The following is a 23303-nucleotide window of genomic DNA, read 5'->3' as shown; positions in this document are numbered from 1 at the left end:
TGCAAAGTACTTTTAAAAATGTTTGACCCCCCCACTCTTGCCAATGCTGTGTCCCAACAACAGCCGCTGTGCTTGTCACATCCCATCAATGTTGGCATGCAAGAAAAGGGGACTTTTTTCCCTTGCCCTTCACTGCCTTGTATCTCATTAAAATTCAGAGTTAGTCCATGCCTCCTTGTGGACTTCAACAAAACTACATTTAAAGGGCCTTCTATTGCTGACAATATTGTTTATTGATACACCAACTATAATTTTATTGCGACCGTAACACATCAGGAGATTTGATTTAGATAACATTCCAAGTGATATTACTTTAACTCAGTGGCTGCCATTAACGTGGAAGTATGAGCGAATGTGCATTCGCTGCCACCTTCCCAGTTCAAATGGATTGGACGTCTTCTAGTGATAAACTAGAGATCAGTTCATTGAAATTAAAAAATAAAAAAGTTGTTGCCATAGGACCATTCAAAAGCAAATGTAGTGGTTACTTGATGTACTAGTTTTACGAGATACGAGCTATTGCCCGAAAGATTATTTTTGTCCAGAAAAAATTGGGTGTAAAGCTCGAGTTGGGATCACTAAACCTCTCAACCAACAAAGGTTAATGCAACTACCATTCAATCAACACACGTGGTGCAGCAACACATGTAGACAGACAATAAAACAATACTTCTAAGCTGTCGCCTTCATACACTGAATATGTGTATGTACAGTACACCGTATATTAATATACTCCTGTTAATTTTATTCAAATATATTGTTATTAAATGTTTGTATGACGTACATACTCATATGGTACTTGTCGGGTGCTATTTTAGAGAAATTTTAGAAAATACGTAAAGCATTGAAGGAATACAAAGTAAATAGAATAGTATGAATAAAAAAAAAAATACTGAATTGGAAATTAAATTGAAAAATACAGCTAAAAAAGAGAACCACACCCTCCAAAAAAAACTCATAAAAAATTTAAAAATAAGAAAGAATAAAGTAAATATAGAAAATTAATTGAAAACTGATTGAAAATCATAAATTATGTTTTTTTTTGTTTTTTGTTTTTGTGTGTGTGTGTTTTTGTTTTTTAATTAAGATTTCTTTTGGGGGGGAAAAAGTCAACAGAAAAAGATTTATTATATTTTCTCCCAAATTTTCTAATTCTTCTAACTCCTTTTGTTTTTAAATCTATAATGTTTTTTTTTTTTTTCAATGGAATTTGTGTTGTATTTTTCATTGTGTGTAATACATAATGAAATAAACTGCTGCATTTTAAGCCAAAACAACTGTTGCGTCTGATAGAACAATACTGAATGTCTATATGCTGCCAGAGCAGATTCATGGCGCATTAAGCCCCCGAACAATTTTCAATTTGTCCGTCTTACCCTGCAAACCCCCGTTTACAGACATCGCCCAACCACTTTTGTTTCAACCCAGCCATTAAAAGAAGGGAAGTAGTGATATTTATTATTCAAAATGTCATTTTTGGCTTAGAATATTAATTGATGTCTAATATTTTGTTTAAAAAAAATTTTTTTTTTTTAAAATATTCACTTGCAAATTTTAAACTTTAAAACAAATTACGTCACAATGAAAAAAAATGGTGTCTGTAAATAAATCACTGATATCTACCTCATAACTATCGCTTAATTGTATTTTTCATGTTACTATCGCATTTTCCCCATTATTTGAGATGATAATTTAATCGATCCAAACAAAGAAAAATTGAGGAAAAAAAAGTTTAAAAGGGTAAATATATGATAAGGAAAATCTCGATCACTTCCTGATATCTGCGATTTCTGCATCGCGACCCTTGTTATATGACCATGTTTCACCCTTAAAATTCCCCAAAAATCCGGCTGTGGCCATTCACAGCTGTGTCTTGACACTTGGTGATACATGCTACATGGAGTTTTTGGATCGAAAAGAGGTAAGTACGCGATAATATCTCGTTAAAATCGTGGCATCTTTAATTCGGCTCTCTCATGCTCTCACCTCCAGTTAGGGTTTGTGGTTTAAATTAAAAAAAAAAAAAAATTCTAAAATGCCCTCCTCTTCAAAAATTTTATTTCCCCAGAAAATTGAGATTTTAAGCTATCCAATGATGTACCACACGTGCATATAAGACAATTTTGAAATTTGGCCAAATTGGGGGTCTCAGAGCGGAACTTCAAGTCACCTGAGTGTTTTCCGCCATATGCATAAACTGCAAATAAATATTTAGTCAACCACTAATTGCACAAGTTCTCACACTTGAAAACATTAGAGAGGCCTGTAATTGTCAACATGGGCAAACCTCAACCATGAGAGACAGAATGTGGAAAAAAAAACAGAAAATCACATTGTTTGAGTTTTAAAGAATTTATTTGCAAATCATGGTGGAAAATAAGTATTTGGTCAATACCAAAAGTTCATCTCAATACTTTGTTATGTAACCTTTGTTGGCAATAACGGAGGCCAAACGTTTTCTGTAACGTTTCACAAGATTTTCACACACTGTTTCTGGTATTTTGGCCCATTCTTTCATGCAGATCTCCTCTAGAGCAGCTATGTTTTGGGTATGTTGTTGGGCCACACAGACTTTCAACTCCCTCCACAGATTTTCAATGGGGTTGAGAACTGGAGACTGGGTAGGCCACTCCAGGACCTTGAAATGCTTCTTACGAAGCCACTCCTTTGTTGCCCTGGCTGTGTGTTTGGGATCATTGTCATGCCATGTCATGCATGTCAGACCCAGCCACGTCTCATCTTCAATGTCCTTGCTGATGGAAGGAGATTTTCACTCAAAATCTCTCGATACCTGGCCTAATTCATTCTTTCCTTTACACAGATCAGTCGTCCTGGTCCCTTTGCGGAAAAACAGCCCCAAAGCATGATGTTTCCACCCCCATGCTTGACAGTGGGTATGGTGTTCTTTGGATGCAATTCAGTATTTTTTCTCCTCCAAACACGAGAACCTGTGTTTCTACCAAAAAGTTATTTTGGTTTCATCTGACTATAACACGTTCTCCCAGTCCTCTTCTGGATCATCCAAATGCTCTCTAGCGAACCGCAGACGGGCCTGGACGTGTACTTTCTTCAGCAGGGTGACACGTCTGGCAGTTTTTGTTATCATTTTGACGTCACGGGGGGAGATCTTGCATGGAGCCCCAGATCGAGGGAGATTATCAGTGGTCTTGTATGTCTTCCATTTTCTAATAATTGCTCCCACAGTTGATTTCTTTACACCAACCGTTTTACCTATTGCAGATTCAGTCTTCCCAGGCTGGTGCAGGTCTACAATTTTGTCTCTGGTGTCCTTTGACAGCTCTTTGGTCTTGGCCATAGTGGAGTTTGGAGTGTGACTGACTGAGATTGTGGACAGGTGTCTTTTATACCGATAATGAGTTAAAACAGGTGCCATTAATACACGTAACAAGTGGAGCCTCGTTAGACCCCGTTAGAAGTTAGACCTCTTTGACAGCCAGATATCTTCCTTGTTTTTATGTGACCAAATACTTATTTTCCACTCTAATTTGGTAATAAATTCTTTAAAAATCAAACAATTTGATTTTCTGTTTTTTTTCCACATTCTGTCTCTCATGGCTGAGGTTTACTGTCAAGTTAAAAAATGACCCTTAGGTAGACATTTGTAAAATTACCCCAAAATAAGGAGAGAAGACACTCAGTTTTCTTGGCCAAGAAGAGCAAAGAGGGACCAGACAAAGGAATGCTAGATTACGCTGTATAGTCACCAAAATTGATCTAAGGAAAAAACCCTCTTTGCTCTTTTTATTAGGGGTTTGTCCTAACACAGAAGGATGCCGCCCTGAAGGGAGGGGGAAAGCAAGCTGGAGACACCCATGTGATTTTGGTTGGCTATGTGTGAGCATGTAGGTGGAACTAACTAAATACACGTGTGTAAGCAAAGGCATAGGTAAAAAATGGTCAGAATGACCCAGACACTTCAGTTATGCAACGCTGCGGCCATGGAAGATGTCCTCGAATGGAAAATTGTCCTCGAAGGTCTAGACGAAAGTCCAGACGCCAGGTGCTGAAGATGTCCCGGAAGGTCTAGTTACGCAATGATGCGGCCATGAAGCAAGGCAGTTGTCATCCCGACCCTCTTTGTAACACTTAAACATTATACTACAACCTAGTATAGCAAGCAATAATACTTTACAGGTTATATCAATAAGAAAAAAATATGGCAATATGTATTATGTATGGTATATATGAGCACAAGCAAATATTCAATCAATCAAGCAAATATTCAATCAATCAACCCTCGATAATTACCTCAACATTTACCCATGTTGACAATTACAGGTCTGTCTAATCTTTTCAAGTAGGAGAACTTGCACAATTGGTGGTTGACTAAATACTTATTTGCCCCACTGTATGTATATGTATACAGTGTATCATATGGAATTTTTCATTATGTACACTACGGTTCAAAGGTTTGGGGTCTAAGCGACCCCAAACTTTTGCACAGTAGTGTATAAATGCATTCAAAGATATATATTTCTGTAGTATTTTTATTATGTATATTTATTTACTTGTGTATCCCCCAAAGATAAAAAGTGTATTAAGGTGTCAAGGGGTTAATGGCCTGTCTATTCATTTCAATGCAATTTGCCATAAGGATATTTTGAGTTACAAGTGTTGTCGTGGAACGAATTAAATCCGTAAGTCAGGAGGGCAAGTTGAATCGTCAGGTCTTTTTAAAAAAAAAAAAAAAAAAAAAAAAAAAAATGTCCAAAGTCCAAACATTTGACTTCTTCAACACTACTACAAGTCATAAATGTAAATAATAATCACACTCCAAGCGCTATTGACCAATAATTGCTCAGCACTAAGCAGGTGCTTAGTTTGCCTTGAGCGGGGTCTCATTAAAATGCTAATGTTCTCCTAATAAACACCCAGCAAAGTCTTCATAGGCTGATTAATTAATTTTATACATGTTCGTTTTAGGGAATTCCAATACTGAGCCTCCCAGTCAAAGCCACACATGCACACACACAGAGCAGTTGAGCTTGAAATGAAAACAGGCACAATGGCTTTCTCACTAAATGTGCACAGGCTCTTTTAAGCCGGGGTTCTCCGTCGTCATCTTCTCCCGCGGGCGGGGGTAATGGGGTCCCGGTGGTGGGTGGGTTGTTGGGACAAAGCTGGCCGGATTCCTGCCGTGTGGATGAAAAAGCTCCTCAAATAGAGCCGTGGAGATGGCAAGCCATTTGTGCATTTATTCCACATCCTTGATATCCAAGTGAAGGCCCACTAGTACATACCATAAGTAACAACTACGTTACCCATGAAGAAAAAACGGGCGCTAGGATATACAGTACATACACAACATTGTCAAATTTTTGTAATTCTATTCATTTTCATTATTAATTTAGGCTTCAACATGCCGCCATTCACTGTCAGTCACTGTATGTCACAAAAAGTTTTGTGATGAAAATGTTTTGTTTGTTAATCTTAACAAATTTTTCAACTGCGACATTTGATAAAGCTAAAATCCGTTTCCCTTTTTCTGTGTTTGGGATTTGTATAAGAGAAGACATTCGTCAGACTATGATTCATCAGAATTTGTTTGCTCGGCTTTAGTCGGAGACTATGAATCGGGTTTATTCAGACACTAGGAATTCGCACGGTCGTCGAAATTGGTGGGAGGGTGCATCTTGGGCAGAGGAAGAACGCGTTTATATATATATATATTTAAGCAATTTGCCAAGAAATTAACTCAAAATTGCTAAAAAAAAAATATATATTATAAACAGATATTAATACATTTTGGACTATAATGCAATTACTCTACTATAAGCCACACATATCATATTTGACAAGAAAACTCGTTCATATTGTATAAACTGCAATGAATATGAGCTGTACTTGACCAAATTGTATTTTACGATTTTTACAACAAAAGACATGAAGCTCATTAGCAAAACAATGGAAAAAAGTAGCGCGTCACAGTCCAAAAATTCCAGTACAGTAGTACCTCGACATACGATCGCTTCAACACACGATCTTTTCAACATCCGACGTAAAATTTGACTGGCCATTTGTTTCTACATCCGACGACATGCTCGAAATACGACAATTTATGAAAGCGCCGCAGTTTCTTTGTTTCCCGCAAGACTGACGCACAGCGGATTTTCTTGTGAGAGAAATCAACATGGTTTTCAAGAATCTTAGTGCAGGTGGTGAAAAAAGGGAAAATGAGAGGCTTACCATTGATGGAAATGACAGAAAAATCTGAGCGTGGTGTGCGCGTCCGTGAACTGGCTTGACAATACGGCCGTAAAATGTCTACGATCTCGACGGTCCTCCTCCGACCTCCGTTCGCCAGTTTTATAAGTTAAGGTGACAATTATTAATGTTGTAAAATCGCAAGCTTCGCCAGGTTTTTTAATCATTTATTTCAGAACTTGTGCAACACAACATGCCTACTGTCCGCCGCGGATGAACATGAAAAGTGAAAGTAAAATAGTCCTCTCTCACTCTGTTACGTCAGCCACACTGTGTACAGTGTATACCACGCAAAACACATCCACCACATTAAAACCTGATTCGTTACATTATTACAGGTACTATTACTATTATTACTATTATTATATTATTATTCCGATTTTTATTCATTATTTATTTGTTTTGTGTAATTGCTATTTGTAATAATACTAGCAGAATATATTAAGGATTTACAGTAGGTTTTCGGGCTGTGGAACGAATTAATGGAATTATAATGTATTCTTCTAGGGAAATCGTGCTTGACATACGACCATTTCGACTTAGACAAGGGTCTGGAACGGATTAACTATGTATGTAGACGCTCCACTGTAATTGTTTTTGCCACCAGCTGTTGGCATCGCCACAGGAACCAACTGGTTCCCATTCCTTGAAAGACCCAGTTTAGATTTTATATAAGCGAGCGTACAAAAATTAATGACGTCTAGTTAATCTAAACTTCTAAAAATATGATAGGTTAGCAAGGAACGTCAACTGATTGATAGAATTCGAATTTATTGAGATGTACCGTAAAATTCTTCAGGGCCTCTCCCGCTAGTGCAGTACTTCTCAAATAGTGGGGCGGGCCCCCCCAGGGGGGCACAGAGCGATGCTGGGGGTGGCGCATGTGACCTTGGGGAACATACATTTTTGTCATTATAGAATAAAGTGTAATTGCACATCCACTCAGTGGATGACAGTACCACTCTCATTTTCAGCGTGTGCGCAGTATTTTTGAACAAAACAAGAGCACACAGCAAAGAGCTCTGGAGATAGGAAAACCTAAGACAAGAAAATAAGATGAAGCATGTGTAGCTTTTGGCTTTGACTATTAGTTCAGTGGAAGACAAGGAAAGACCAGTCTTTTTACTATGTCTAAAATTGTTCGCAGCGGAAAGCAGGAATTATTTTTTCAGCCAAAACATGCAAAAAATTGCCAACATTCCTCCTGCTTTGTCAGTGTTACATCAGTAAACCAGCGTGCAGTGTCAGCATCATATAAGGTGGCATACCAAGCTCAGTGCAAAATAACCCCACAGCCTAGCAAAGGAGCTGATACTGCCTGAAGCAAAATTAAAAACTGTCCCTCTGTCCAATGACACTGTCGTTTTTGTTCTATTAATTTTTGTTTTTTTCAGTCTAATTGTTTAGCATATTGTTCTCGTGAGTTAATGTTGCTAATCAACTTGAATTTATTATTACAGTGGGGAGAACAAGTATTTGATACAAATACTTGTTCTCCCCACTGTATTTATTGATTTTATTACATTTTATTTTTAAGTATCAAATGTATCTTGAGTATTTTTACAGTATGGATGTTTTTTTTTTTTTTTTTTTTTTTTTTTTACACTTTATTGTTAGTTCATCTATATTACTTTTTTCTTTAATATTAAAAATAACACAATGTCATGCAGAGGTGTACTTATAAGAATTTTATATACAATATTCTACGGTATATTTACAGTGGCGACATAGAGTTGGGGTGGGGGGGGGGACTTTTACGTTTCCCTGGAGGGAGGGCATCACAGAAAATAATTGAGAAGCACTGCGCTAGTGTATCTGAATTAGGGCTCTGTGTCCCTAAGAACTTTACAGTTTTGTAATAAAACAGAAAATCCTGTTTTACAGAGTGACGTATTGTATGATTCACATTGTCCACCACTCCAATCTACATGTATCTAACAATACAGTACAGTGGGGCAAATAAGTATTTAGTCAACCACCAATTGTGAAAGTTCTCCTACTTGAAAAGATTAGAGAGGCCTGTAATTGTTAACATGGGTAAACCTCAACCATGAGAGACAGAATGTGGAAAAAAAAAGAAAAAGAAAATCACATTGTTTGATTTTTAAAGAATTTATTTCCAAATTAGAGTGGAAAATAAGTATTTGGTCACCTACAAACAAGCAAGATTTCTGGCTGTCAAAGAGGTCTAACTTCTTCTAATGAGGTCTAACAAGGCTCCACTCATTACCTGTATTAATGGCACCTGTTTTAACTGATTATCAGTATAAAAGACACCTGTCCACAACCTCAGTCAGTAACACTCCAAGCTCCGCTATGGCCAAGACCAAAGAGCTGTCGAAGGACACCAAAGACAAAATTGTAGAACTGCACCAGGCTGGGAAGACTGAATCTGCAATAGGTAAAATGCTAGGTGTAAAGAAATCAACTGTGGGAGCAATTATTAGAAAATGGAAGACATACAAGACCACTGATAATGTCCCTCGATCTGGGGCTCCATGCAAGATCTCACCCCGTGCCGTCAAAATGGAAACAAGAACGGTGAGCAAAAATCCCAGAACCACATGGGGGGACCTAGTGAATGACCTACAGAGAGCTGGGACCACAGTAACAAAGGCTACTATCAGTAACACAATGCGCCCCCAGGGACTGAAATCCTGCACTGCCAGACGTGTCCCCCTGCTGAAGAAAGTACACGTCCAGGCCCGTCTGCGGTTCGCTAGAGAGCATTTGGATGATCCAGAAGAGGACTGGGAGAATGTGTTATGGTCAGATGAATCCAAAACAGAACTTTTTGGTAGAAACACAGATTCTCATGTTTGGAGGAGAAAGAATACTGAATTGCATCCGAAGAACACCATACCCACTGTGAAGGATGGGGGTGGAAACATCATGCTTTGGGGCTGTTTTATTGCAAAGGGACCAGGACGACTTATCTGTGTAAAGGAAAGAATGAATGGAGCCATGTATCGAGAGATTTTGAGTGAAAATCTCCTTCCACCAGCAAGGGCATTGAAGATGAGACGTGGCTGGGTCTTTCAGCATGACAATGATCCCAAACATAAAGCTAGAGCAACAAAGGAGTGGCTTCGTAAGAAGCATTTCAAGGTCCTGGAGTGGCCTAGCCAGTCTCCAGATCTCAACCCCATAGAAAATTTGTGGAGGGAGTTAAAAGTCCGTGTTGCCCAACGACAGTCCCAAAACATCACTGCTCTAGAGGAGATCTGCATGGAAGAATGGGCCAAAATACCAGCAACAGTGTGTGAAAAGCTTGTGAAGAGTTACAGAAAACGTTTGGCCTCCGTTATTGCCAACAAAGAGTACATAACAAAGTATTGAGATTAGCTTTTGGTATTGACCAAATACTTATTTTCCACCATGATTTGCAAATAAGTTCTTTAAAAATCAAACAATGTGATTTTCTGTTTTTTTTTTTTTTTTTTTCCACATTCTGTCTCTCATGGTTGAGGTTTACCCATGTTGACAATTACAGGCCTCTCTAATATTTTCAAGTGGGAGAACTTGCACAATTAGTGGTGGACTAAATACTTGTTTGCTCCACAGTAGGTACTTGGATGTTTTATTGTGATGTGAAGTGACAACTACATGAAACGTGAACATTTCCACAATATGGAGACTTTTCAGATACTGTATGTACCCCTCCAGAGGTGGGTAAAATAGCCAAAAATTTTACTCAAGTAAGAGTAGCGTTACTTCAAAATAATATTACTCAAGTAAAAGTAAAAGTCATCCAAAAAATGTACTTAAGTTCAAGTAAAAATATTTGGTGAAAACAATACGGCGGAAAACACTCAGGTGACTTGAAGTTCCGCTCAGAGACCCCCAATTTGGCCAACTTTCAAAATTGTCCGTTATGCATGTGTGATACATCATTGGAAAGCTTAAAATCTCAATTTTCTGGGGGGAAGAAAAAATTTGAAGAGGAGGGCTTTTTTTTTTTTTAAACAGAAAACCCCTATCTGGAGGTGACAGCACGCGAGATCAGAATTACAGACGCCATGACTTTAACGAGATATTATCGCATACTTACCTTGTTTCGATCCAAAAACTCCATGTAGCATGTATCACTGAGTGTCAAGACACAGCTGTGAAAAGCCACAGCTGGATGTTTTGGGGATTTTATGGGTGAAACATGGTAATATAACAAGGGTCGCGATGCAGAAATCGCAAACATCAAGGAGTGGTCGAGATTTTCTTTTCATATATTTATATATTTTCATAATTTTTCTTTGTTTGGATCGATTATTTATCATTTAACATATCGGAGAAAATGCGACAGTAACAAAAAAATACAATTAAGCTATAGTTATGAGGTGGATATCCGTGACTTTTTTACAGACACCATTTTTTTCATTGTGACATAATTTGTTTAAAAGTTTAAAATATGTGAGTGAATCATTTTTTAAAGTCGTTTTTTTATTATTTTTTTTATTTATTTTTAAACGAAATATGAGACATCAATTAATGATTCTAAGCTAAAAACGACAGACATTTTGAATAATAAATATAATTAATTACCTTCGGTTTATGGATGGGTTGAAACACAAGCGGTTGCGCGACGTCTGTAAACGGGGGTTTTCAGGGTAAAACGGACAAATTAAAAATAGTTTGGGGGCTTAAATATAGACATATTATTCTTTCAAACACAACAGTTTTTTTGGCTTAAAATACAGCAGTTTATTTTAAAAAGGGTTGCAAGAGCAGAATCTGCTTTTTCAGTCTTGTCTGTGTTTTCTGCCATACTCAAGTAATGAGTAACATTGTGAGTAACTGCTTAAATTTTTGTTTGATTCTTTTTTTTTTAAACAATGGTATTTTTTTCTCAGCACAATCTATATGAACTGTTGTTATAATGATACTGTACAATAACCACATTAAGCCGAAGAAATACACAAAAAAAAAAACATTGAAAAGATACATTGAATTGCGGCGAGAGAAAAGAAATGACACAAATGAAGCATGATTCATCCAAAGAGCATGAGTGCCAACTAGTGGAGAAAATAGTTCCTAATTTGAATAGTGATTAGTTCCTTCATAGTTACTATTATGAAATTAAAAGGATCAGAACTCCGGTTTTCCCTGGTCAATCAGGGCCAAATAAAACTGGGAGAGAGGTTAAAATCCGCGCTTTTGAGTCATATTGAGGGCAGACCTCTATGTCAAATACTTCATTTTTTACGGTGCTTTAAAGACGACACATGAGTGAACAGGCTGTCTGATTGGTATAATGGAGTCATGTGATTATTGTTGTGATGTCGCATTGGTGAAATTGGTAGAGGTACTCTTGGCATCGCTGGGCCAAAAAAAATCCAATATGTAAACTAAATAGGAAAAATTTGACAACGCTTGTGTAGCCCAAAGTAGCGGAGGAAGAATAGTGTTTTTTTCCTCACAAATTTACTCAAATACATTGTGTCATAATCATTCTATACTTAATTCATTTCTTGTCATTGATTACATTTTGAGTGAGTAAAAGGTTTGCCATGTTACTCAAAAAAAAAAAATCACAGCAATAATCTACAACAAAACATGGCAGCCCGGTAAAAGTAAAAAGTATGGCTTAGTAAAACTACTCTTACGAGTACCTCAAAAAGTTACTCAATTAATGTAACGCATTACTACAAATCTCTGTACCCTTCCTTGTGTGTATGGAAGTCTCTATATCTACACATTCTATCCTTTATGATACAGTGCCTTGCAAAAGTATTCGGCCCCCTTGAACCTTGCAACCTTTCGCCACATTTCAGGCTTCAAACATAAAGATATAAAATTTTAATTTTTGTCAAGAATCAACAACAAGTGGGACACAATCGTGAAGTGGAACAAAATGTATTGGATAATTTAAACTTTTTTAACAAATAAAAAACTGAAAAGTGGGGCGTGCAATATTATTCGGCCCCCTTGCGTTAATACTTTGTAGCGCCACCTTTTGCTCCAATTACAGCTGCAAGTCGCTTGGGGTATGTTTCTATCAGTTTTGCACATCGAGAGACTGACATTCTTGCCCATTCTTCCTTGCAAAACAGCTCGAGCTCAGTGAGGTTGGATGGAGAGTATATGTGAACAGCAGTCTTCAGCTCTTTCCACAGATTCTCGATTGGATTCAGGTCTGGACTTTGACTTGGCCATTCTAACACCTGGATACGTTTATTTTTGAACCATTCCATTGTAGATTTGGCTTTATGTTTTGGATCATTGTCCTGTTGGAAGATAAATCTCTGTCCCAGTCTCAGGTCTTGTGCAGATACCAACAGGTTTTCTTCCAGAATGTTCCTGTATTTGCATCCATCTTCCCGTCAATTTTAACCATCTTCCCTGTCCCTGCTGAAGAAAAGCAGGCCCAAACCATGATGCTGCCACCACCATGTTTGACAGTGGGGATGGTGTGTTCAGGGTGATGAGCTGTGTTGCTTTTACGCCAAACATATCGTTTTGCATTGTGGCCAAAAAGTTCAATTTTGGTTTCATCTGACCAGAGCACCTTCTTCCACATGTTTGGTGTGTCTCCCGGGTGGCTTGTGGCAAACTTTAAACGAGACTTTTTATGGATATCTTTGAAAAATGGCTTTCTTCTTGCCACTCTTCCATAAAGGCCAGATTTGTGCAGTGTACGACTGATTGTTGTCCTATGGACAGACTCTCCCACCTCAGCTGTAGATCTCTGCAGTTCATCCAGAGTGATCATGGGCCTCATGGCTGCATCTCTGATCAGTTTTCTCCTTGTTTGAGAAGAAAGTTTGGAAGGACGGCCGGGTCTTGGTAGATTTGCAGTGGTCTGATGCTCCTTCCATTTCAATATGATGGCTTGCGCAGTGCTCCTTGAGATGTTTAAAGCTTGGGAAATCTTTTTGTATCCAAATCCGGCTTTAAACTTCTCCACAACAGTATCTCGGACCTGCCTGGTGTGTTCCTTGGTTTTCATAATGCTCTCTGCACTTTAAACAGAACCCTGAGACTATCACAGAGCAGGTGCATTTATACGGAGACTTGATTACACACAGGTGGATTCTATTTATCATCATCGGTCATTTGGGAGAACATTGGATCATTCAGAGATCCTCACTGAACTTCTGGAGTGAGTTTGCTGCACTGAAAGTAAAGGGGCCGAATAATATTGCACGCCCCACTTTTCAGTTTTTTATTTGTTAAAAAAGTTTAAATTATCCAATAAATGCTGTTCCACTTCACGATTGTGTCCCACTTGTTGTTGATTCTTGACAAAAAAATTAAATTTCATATCTTTATGTTTGAAGCCTGAAATGTGGCGAAAGGTTGCAAGATTCAAGGGGGCCGAATACTTTTGCAAGGCACTGTACAATTCATTTTGCAGATGAATGGACATTTCAATTTTGTTGTACCTGTGCAATAAGACTAAAGACATTCACTTCCATTCTATACTCTGTTAACACTTGTAAATTCATCCGAACATTACAAATTTGGCACTTTGTAGTTCCTCAAGTTATATTTTGTGCATTTGTATTCTTTCACTATGTTCAAGTTGTATACTAAACATTGGTTTGTGTGTCCACAGAGAGCTGGATCGAGCGCTGCCTCAATGAGAGCGAGAGCAAACGTTACTCCAGCCACATGTCCCTGGGCAACATGTCCACCGACGAGCGTGAGTCACATAATAAACAATGTCACGCTGACTTAAAAGTAAGAAATGACACTCTACTGTGCTGACATTGTTGATAACTTGTATCATTTTGTTCTAAATTCAGATGAGGAAAAGGAAAATAACAGGGCCTCCAAACCGCATTCGACACCTGCCACTCTGGAATGGTAATACTATTTGAAGCAATTTTCTAGTATTTCGAAGTATCTGTCTTTTTTTCTTTTTAGTTGCTCCATATCTGACTCTATCACCTTATGTATTGTAACACAGCAGATTCTGTGCTGAAGTAACCCATGTGTATTAACTGTGTCGTCCAGGCTGGAGGAAAACTATGAGATTGCAGAAGGCGTGTGCATCCCAAGAAGCGCCCTCTACATGCACTACCTCGACTTCAGCGAAAAGCACGACACGCAACCCGTCAATGCTGCTAGCTTCGGGAAGGTAATCATTCATTGTAAAATCAATGGAGAAAAAAAAATAATAGTAAAAAATTGTGAATGTTTTTAAACTTCCTACATATATACTGAGAAATTATGACCAAAATATAGTGGTACCTTTACTTAAAAACATCTCTACATAAATAATTTTCAGGTTAAGACACGCCTCAACGGGAAAATACTGCCTCTTGTTATGAAACAAATTACAAGAAGCGAAAGGCAAAAATACAGTCTAGCTGGTACTCGCAGCTTTACTGAATGTAACATACTTAAAGCTGCTCTGCCATTCGCTGTTGCCTAGAATTCCTGGCATCCAATTAGCTCGGAGGGACCTCTACTGTATGTATTGTGTATCCCAGCGTCCTCTTCATTCGCCCCTCATGTTCTGACAGCTTTACATGAGTGTATTAACTTTTATTTTTTATGCTTGGTTTTTTTACATTATGCACAACTCTGATTTTATGTTTATTGTGCAATAATCTAATAGTAACTTGTATTTGTAAGGCATTTATATACATTATAAAAGATTTGTCTGAATTTTGAGGGGCTTGGAATGCATTAGGGCATTTACATTGAAAACACGTCTCTACTTAAAGAATTTTAAAGTTAGGAAACTACTTCCAGAACCAATTAATTTCGTAAGTAGAGGTACCACTGTATAGTACTGGTGTCAACAATAATCGATGCAGCGATGCATCCCGATGCGGGGCATGGACGATTCGATTCGATGCGGGCAACAAGCCGAATCGATTCAGCGCATTTTAAAATATATAAGACTAATAGCCTAGATCAGGGGTTTTCAACCCAGTCCTCAAGGCACACTGTGGGTCCTGGTTTTTGTTCCAGCCGATCCAGCAGAGACAGTTGAACCAATGAGGCTTCTGCTAAAACAAGCCACACCTGACTGCAATCAACTGATTGCACTTGTAAAACACCAGATTGGGGAAAAAGTGTTGTCATCTTGTTTGGTAAGAATGAAATCCTGCACCCACAGTGTGCCTTAGTGGAATAGGTTGGGAACCCCTGGCCTAGATCTTGAGCCCGAACCTGAACCCGACCCAACCCGACCCGAATTTCGGCCCGAGTCGGCCCAAAATGTCAATGATTTACGTTCGGGTCGGGCCGGACTTCTCCTCGCTTTTTTTTTTTTTTTTTTTTAAATATATATATATTTATATACTAAAACGATGTATGGATGTGAAACTAAGGAATATTTGTTATAAAAATTGGATAAAACAGAGAGGAGGCACTTTGGTAATCCCAAACATGAGCCGCAGCAGAGCCAGTGCATTGTTTGCGCACATGAACGCTGTGGCCCCGCCCTCCTTTTAATCTTCCCCTCGCGCTTTGGCCTCTCCGCGAGTCTGCAACTGCATCCTCGTATTTCCTTTTCAAATTTCGATATAGAGCAGCAAGAGGTGAAAAGCAAACTAAAGACGGGGGGATTGAAAAGGCAAGAATCCACGAGTGGTGTGTGGAAAGGATTTAAATCGATAGTGGAAGATGCTACAGAAAACCGTGTTGCCGAATGCAACAAATGTGGCGCTTTGCTCTCGTACTAGAGCAGAAAGACTGGCACCTTGACGCTGAGCAGGCATTTTAAAAACTGTACTGGCCTAAAAGATGATATTAGTCAAACATCGTTATTATCATTTGTTTCGAGGGCTGCACCTCTTCGTGCTAAGCAGGACATCGTGGTGTTCCTTTTAATGTTATTATTTATTTTGTTTCAGTGCTTCTTAAGGCAGGTTGTTCTTTTGTGTGTTCTAATGAGAGTCATTAAAATAAAGAATGTTGTTTAAAAGTATTTTAGTTTATTTTTGTATATGCTGCTGTTCCTCTCATTGTCATAGAGGCGCGTAGTGAGCAAAATATCCCACACAGAAATATATTTAACAAACCTTTCCAGTGTTATTTCGTTGTGTAAATGCATTTATAATGATCAGAAAAATAGCGTTTTTTTCTGCCAACTCAAAGAAATATTAATATTAATATTAATATCTCTTGCATTATGCCGAGGAAATGACGCATGAACTAGCCACCTGATAGCACAGACACAAAAATATAAAAGATATAAATGTTTATTGAATATGCATCTTACAGTCTTGCTTAACTGGGAGAATTTGTTACAAAAGACGGGCTTTAATTTGTCATCATTATGCACATGGCATCATCACAAAAAACGCAACCACGCATCACATCCCCGCATTTCCTCCTCCACCTGAGTCCTCACAAATAAAACAGGCTCAGGTCTACGAATAAAACATACATTTTCGGGGGGTTCCAGGCACGGGCCTACAAATAAAACGTAAAATTTTGGGGTTTTCGCGGGCTCGGGCATACAAATAAAAAATGAAATTTCGGGTTTTTTCGAGCTCGGGCCTGCAAGGTAAGTTAATTGATCGGGCCGGGTCGGGCTTCAATACGCGCGGGCCGGGCCGGGTCGGGTCGTGGTGGATTTTTTAGGCCCGAACTAGGCTCTAATATAAGTACGTTAAAAAATCTTCCCTCCGCAATTCTAGTAATGCAACGGATTTGGTTTCCCCATTTGTATTATTATTCTCATGTTTACCTGTAGAGGAAGCTACTTTACATTCAAAGCAATGCAGAGGGGACGAGGAACCCAAATCCGCTTCCTCACCGGAGTAACGTCACAGATATGGGCAGTTGCAATCGAGGGAGCAGAGCGATAGGACATAACATAACAATGGCTGAAGCGGAAAAAGAGAGAGTGCTACTGTGTGTAAAAAAAAAAAAGAGAAAGCCCTGGTCTCATTCAAAGCACAAATTAAATGCTGTGATGTTTTTTTTTTAATTGACGTATTTATAGACGTCCAATTTCTTTAAGGTGGGAGGAATGGCCGGGAGTATTGATTTTCAGTGCAATCTGTGGCGCTAGACGTCCAATCTATTTTGACTGCTCAGATTCAGTTCAAAATCATCCTTCTCACTTACAAAGCACTCAATAACTTGGCCTCTCCCTACCTCACGGACCTTCTCTGTCCACACACCCCCTCCCTTAATCTCCGCTCTTCTAATGGAAACATCCTTGCACCGCCCCAACAAAGAACACACCGAACTTGGGGGGACAGAGCCTTCTCTGTTGCTGCCCCCTCCCTTTGGAACTCACTCCCTAAACCCATCTGTACCTGTTCAGACCTTCCCACATTCAAAAAACTGTTAAAAACTCACCTTTTTAAACTACCGTAGCTTTTACCTTCTAATTATTTTCTTTATTGTTTTGTTCTGTTCACGTTGTCTGCTGTTTTCGTTTTAACTGTAAAGCGTCTTTGAGCATTGGTAAAAGCGCTCTACAAATGTATTATTATTAAAATGGATTGGCAATCCGTCAATGGTAGCCAGTGAGTTAAAGGAGTGGCTTGTAAGGGTTAAAACAAAACTCATAATTCGTAGACTAAAATTATATTGTTTTAAATACACAAAGTATAATTCATGTTATTTTAGGTTTCATTTGACTATAGGTTTCATATAAGCACACCAATAAATAGTTTGACTTTTATTTGAAAACTGTTCACTATTTGTTAAAGCGCTGCTGAATGTGAAGCGAGTTACAGTTACTGCCACTGTTCATACAGTGCTCACATCTTTGGCAAGCAGTGTTGTTTTCGTCAACGATGACTATAACGAAAATATTTCGACAACAAACAATTTTTTTCATGATGGTGAGACGATAACGAGCTGAAAACTGGGAGACTAAAACATAACGAGACGACTGCCAGTTTTCGTCTGATGAGACGAGAACGAGACGAAAATGCGCAATAATTTCCGTCGAATGTTCATAATGTGTGACATTTTTATGAGTAGTTAGCATGCATCGTAGCAGTATCTGGTTGTGTCAATCATGTGATGTGCTGCTGCTCTCCAGGCTTGCTCACACGTCAAGATTTGTTTTCATATCTTGGCCAGAGAGAATATGCAATGTTGCTGTAGCCTTTAAAGGTCTGTGCTGAGTGATCATAACACACTAAATGTAACCCGTAACATTAGTATAGAATTTGCGTTAGCATTAGGCTAATGCTAGTGGCAAGCGTCCTCTTAAATGACAACTTTTTTTACATACAGCTCGTGATGTCCAGGTGGGTATAATTCATTGAAAATTATGTACTGTTTTCCTGCTGAGTTGTATTATCACCAAGTTGGCGTTGTCCTTGTAGACGCTACAATATGTACTCATCTGTCAATGTTAATTTGAAATAGTTGGAAACCTTTATCTATTTTGGATGTAAAATGTTATTAATTTTATAGACGAAAACACGTTAGTAAACGTCGACTAAAACTAGTCTGAATTAGTCTTGAGCAGTGTTGTTAATCTTACTTTAAAAAAGTAATTAATTATAGTTACAAATTACTTCTCCCAAAAAGTAATTGCGTTAGTAACTCAGTTACGTGAATGTAAGAGTAATTAGTTACTTGGCAAAGTAACTGGTGATAATTTTCATGTTTTTTCCGGAAAAAAAAACAAAAAAAAAACAGGTCACACAATGTGAAGTTTAAAGGGTTTTAGGGACAATTGGCAAAACTAGCCCAATTCTTTACCCTAAACTTAACTAGACACAGGGGTATTGCGGATATTGCGATAACTAGATAGTAACCTTTGCTATGTGTGGAAGTCATTCAATGTGCTGAATCAACTGTTAAAGTTGTTAAAAATTGCTCCAGTTATTGCATTAGTTCCCTTCTGTCTATTTTCGACATGTGTAAGTTTTAAAACTGTTTCATCATTTAAAGAAAGATTTAAGTTAAGTTTTGCCAATTTAGGAGCATTTTAGATAAAAAGTTACTTAAGTTCGCTGGGAAGGTTCTCTTCAACAGAGCCTTCCTGAGAAGTCTACTGCTTTAAGATGGCGGCTGTTTACTAACCCCTCTAGTTCTTTATTATACATGTTGCTAATGCCGCCGTGTCTGTCATTTGCATCTAGTTCTGTATATATGTGATATCTACTGAAGGATCATATGGGCGTAGTTTGTACGCTATCGGCTACAGTCAGGTATTATTGGAGCCACCTAGCATAGTAGCATCGCGTTTGCAACGGCGTCACACTCCCTTGCCTCCTCCCCACTCCTGCTCTGCTGTCTCGTCTCCGTGATTCCGTCTTTTTCAGACTTTTCTCGTGTCAGTCAATCAACATCGGAACGCATAGGAACGCACGCCTTTCCCGCCTCATTAACGGTAACAGCGTTGCCAAGATGAGAAAAGTAATTCATTAGATTTTCACTACTTATATTCTAACGCCGATATTGACAACACTGGTCTTGAGTTTTTGTCAACAAAAACTATAAGATGACAAACCCATTTAAGATGACTAAAATATGACTAAGACTAATAAGTATTATCGTCCAAAAGACTAAGACGGACATTAAGGGCTGCCAAAAACAACACTGTTAGCAAGTCAATGAAAAAAAAAATCATGTCTATAGCTGTCAATAGCAGTGAAATACTGCATCACAAATGTTGAAAAATAAAATAAAATAAAAAATTAATTCTGTCCACCGGCAGATAAGTTAAAACAATATTGCAATGTTTTGAAAAAATAAATTTCCATCCATATATTTCCTATTCTCACTGGAAAATATGAAAAAATGACAAGTAGTAAAAATCCTTTCTCCAGTTCCTCCCGAAAATGTAACACGTTGTCATCCCACTGTCCTCCAAGTGTTGACGCTTTATTAGTCTTTGCGCAAAGCAGCTTGAGCCGGGTCTCAGTGTGAGGCCTCCGGCTGCAGAATCCCATCCCGCCGACAAGATGACCGACTCTGCTCCGTTCTCACAGGCCTGACAAAGGCGCCCGGCCCTGGTCCACCCTCCAAAACCAGCAGCCCTCCCCTCCCTGCTTTTCCCCTCCTGTCGGAAGATATTGAAAAAGAGAAGGGGCTGGGATTAATGTGTAATTAAAGGAAATTTGGAAGGGTGAGATGTTGCGGAATGTTAGATCAGTGGCTGGAGCGGTGTGGGGTGTCCTTTAGGAAGGCTTCATTGATTCAGGACAAAAAAAAAGAGGGAGAGAAGAGGAGAGGAGAGAGCGGGCCCTGCACTGCCTCCCCTGTCTACTCATTTATCAAGCGGGGGGCCTGACAGAAAGTTCACAGCTTGGCCTCTGTTTTCACGCTTCACAATGGAGAGCGACACTGTTTGCTAAAGTTCCTCCACCCGCGGCCCGACCCTTGGAGACAGCCACAAAAAAGAGGGGGTTAGTGGCAAACTTAGCATTTATGTCGCTCCACGAAGAGGGCAAGAGAATGTTACTGTCACCATCAAATATGCTATACAGTATGTGAAAGTGTACATAAGGCATCTTTATTTGTTTTTTTTCTTTGAACAGATTATTCGGCAACAGTTTCCAGCACTAACCACCAGACGACTCGGCACAAGAGGGCAATCCAAGTAAGTTGGTAGACATTTTGTGGCATTTTATGTGAATTTATTTCCAGACTCAGAATCATCTTTAATGGTCAAGTAGGTTAAAAACAGACGATAAATTCATCCTTGGTAGTGAGAGCCACTCTAGTATCAGAGCAAACAAGCCACAATGATAAAGTATGGATACAAGATATAAATATATATAGAATTTTTTCAAGTTGCTTGTCAGTACGGTACTTATTTTTCACAGAGCGTTTATTTGGAAAACCTTGAAGTTGTTACATTTATCATGATTAAAGCATCCAGTTGGGAATTACAATACAATTAGCCATAACACATTGAGTCCACGACCGCATATATCTTATCGGTTTGATATCGGCATCAGATTTTCTGGATATCGGTTAAAAAGTCATTATCGGACAACTGTAGTCTTTTATACATAGTATATTTACATTAAAGCAGAAGTGGGTAGAGTAGCCAAAAATTTGACTCAAAAAAAGAGTGGCGTTACTTCATAATATTACCCAAGTAAAAGTATGAGTAGTCATCCAAAAAATGTACTCAAGTACAAGTAAAAAAGTACTTGGTGAAAAGAACACTTAAATAATGCGTAACATTGTGAGTAACTGCTTACATTTTTGTTAGATTTCTTTTTTTTTTTTCTCAGTACAAATTCATCTATATGAACTGTTGTTATTAGGGTTGTTCCCATCATGTTTTTTTGCTCCCGATTCAATTCCAATCATTCCCGATGATTTTTCCCGATCATATACATTTTGGCAATGCATTAAGAAAAAAAAAGAATAAAACTCGCACAAATATATACATTCAACATACAGTACATAAGTACTGTATTTGTTTATTATGATAATAAATCCTCAAGATGGCATTTACATTATTAACATTCTTTCTGTGAGAGGGATCCACGGATAGAAAGACTTGTAATTCTTAAAGGATAAATGTGACTTTGTATATTGTGACTAAATATTGCCATCTAGTGTATTTGTTGAGCTTTCAGTAAATGATACTGTAGCCATTTAACTGTTCTGCCCAAATGCATGATGGGAAGTGCAACCATGACTGTGCGTAGGGGCACCAATTGATATATCTTCTCTGCGTTGGGAAATAACATAGGGTGTTAAGAAAAAATCAACTACTACCTTTCTTCCCCACGTTGCTTCCCACGATATTTCTAATTGTTAAGAGAGGGATTGTAAGGCTTTAGCCAATTAAAAAAAGGCTCCAAAGACTGCCAAAATCCACTCTACTCATTTTACGCTGCCTTTTAGCTCTATATATAGGTAAAAACGGCGCCATTATAGATTGCACGCGACAATGCGTGAGTGGATCGTGCAGCGCATACGTTACAATATTTTAACGTGATTAATTAAAAAAAAATTAGTTACCGCTGTTAACGCGATAAATTTGATAGCCCTACTTTAAGCCAAAACTAAAGACTCTGGATGAGTGTAAGACATTTTGACTGTAACGTTAAATACAATTAGAAAACGATTTAATAAAATAAAAATTTTTAAAAGTATTAAAAAAAGGCATGTCCGATATTTTTTTGCCGATTCCGATACTTTGAAAATGACGTGATCGGGACATCTTTAGTTGTTATAATGATACTGAACAATAACCCATTACATAACAACATTAAGCCTAAGAAATACAAAAAAAAAAAAAAATCATTGAATTCTGGCGAGAGAAAAAAAAAAATAAATACAGCGATGAAGCATTATTCATCCAAAGAGCATGAGTGCCCTCTAGTGGAAAAAATAGTTCATAGTTTGAATAGTGAATAGTACCTTCATAGTTCCTATTATGAAATTAAAAGGATCAAATGTTTGGTTTTCCGTGGTCAATCGGTGCCAAATAAAAACTGGGAGAGAGGTTAAAATCCGCGCTTTCAAGTCATGTCGAAGGTGCTTTATATTAAATACTTCATTTTTTTACGGTGCTTTAAAGACAAGCTGGCGTGATCATAGAATGACAAGCTTGCGTCTGATTGGTTTACTGGAGTCATGTGATTATTGTTCGACGTTTCACTTATGAAATTGGTAGAGCTACTCTTGGCATAGCTGCCAAAAATAAATACATCTAATATGTAGAATAACGAGGAAAAATATAATGACTCTTGTGCAGCCCAAAATGGAGTAAATGTAGTGTTTTCTCTTGACAAATCTACTCAAGTAAAAAGTATGGGTTAGTAAAACTACTCTTAGAGGTACATTTTTCTCAAAATTTTACTCAAGTAAATGTAACGGAGTACATGTAACGCATTACTACCTACCTCTGCATTAAAGTGAATTGAAACCTGAATTGGTGTTATTAAATGAATTGTTCAGTAAACCATGATGTCCATATGCTACAAATGCTGCATCTTGTTTAAGTCAAGCTCAAGGGATAATGAATGAGTGACATTTCCTAATAGAGTACCAGCCCGAAAGACATAAGTATCTACATGTTAATATACACTCACCGGCCACTTTATTAGGTACATCATGCTAGTAATGGGTTGGACCCCCTTTTGCCTTCAGAATTGCCTCAGTTCTTCGTGGCATAGATTCAACAAGGTGCTGGAAGCATTCCTCAGACAGTTTGGTCCATGTTGACATGATGGTAC

General features: G+C 38.2%; 1 protein-coding gene across 2 annotated transcripts in view; it reads left to right on the top strand.

Moving 5' to 3' along the window:
* rfx4 (regulatory factor X, 4) overlaps positions 1-23303 on the top strand; it is a 65822-nt gene that overhangs the window by 10892 nt on the left and 31627 nt on the right. For both annotated transcript variants that reach the window (XM_057835685.1, XM_057835684.1), the window contains exons 2-5: positions 13778-13864; positions 13968-14028; positions 14179-14302; positions 20640-20701. In XM_057835685.1, the coding sequence (XP_057691668.1) occupies positions 13778-13864; positions 13968-14028; positions 14179-14302; positions 20640-20701 (334 nt within the window). The remainder of the gene's footprint in view (positions 1-13777; positions 13865-13967; positions 14029-14178; positions 14303-20639; positions 20702-23303) is intronic.

This window comes from Corythoichthys intestinalis, chromosome 5 (assembly GCF_030265065.1).
Source record: "Corythoichthys intestinalis isolate RoL2023-P3 chromosome 5, ASM3026506v1, whole genome shotgun sequence".
NCBI lineage: Eukaryota > Metazoa > Chordata > Actinopteri > Syngnathiformes > Syngnathidae > Corythoichthys > Corythoichthys intestinalis.
Note: the sequence above shows the minus strand (reverse complement) of the source record. Positions and strands in the feature narration are given on the sequence as shown.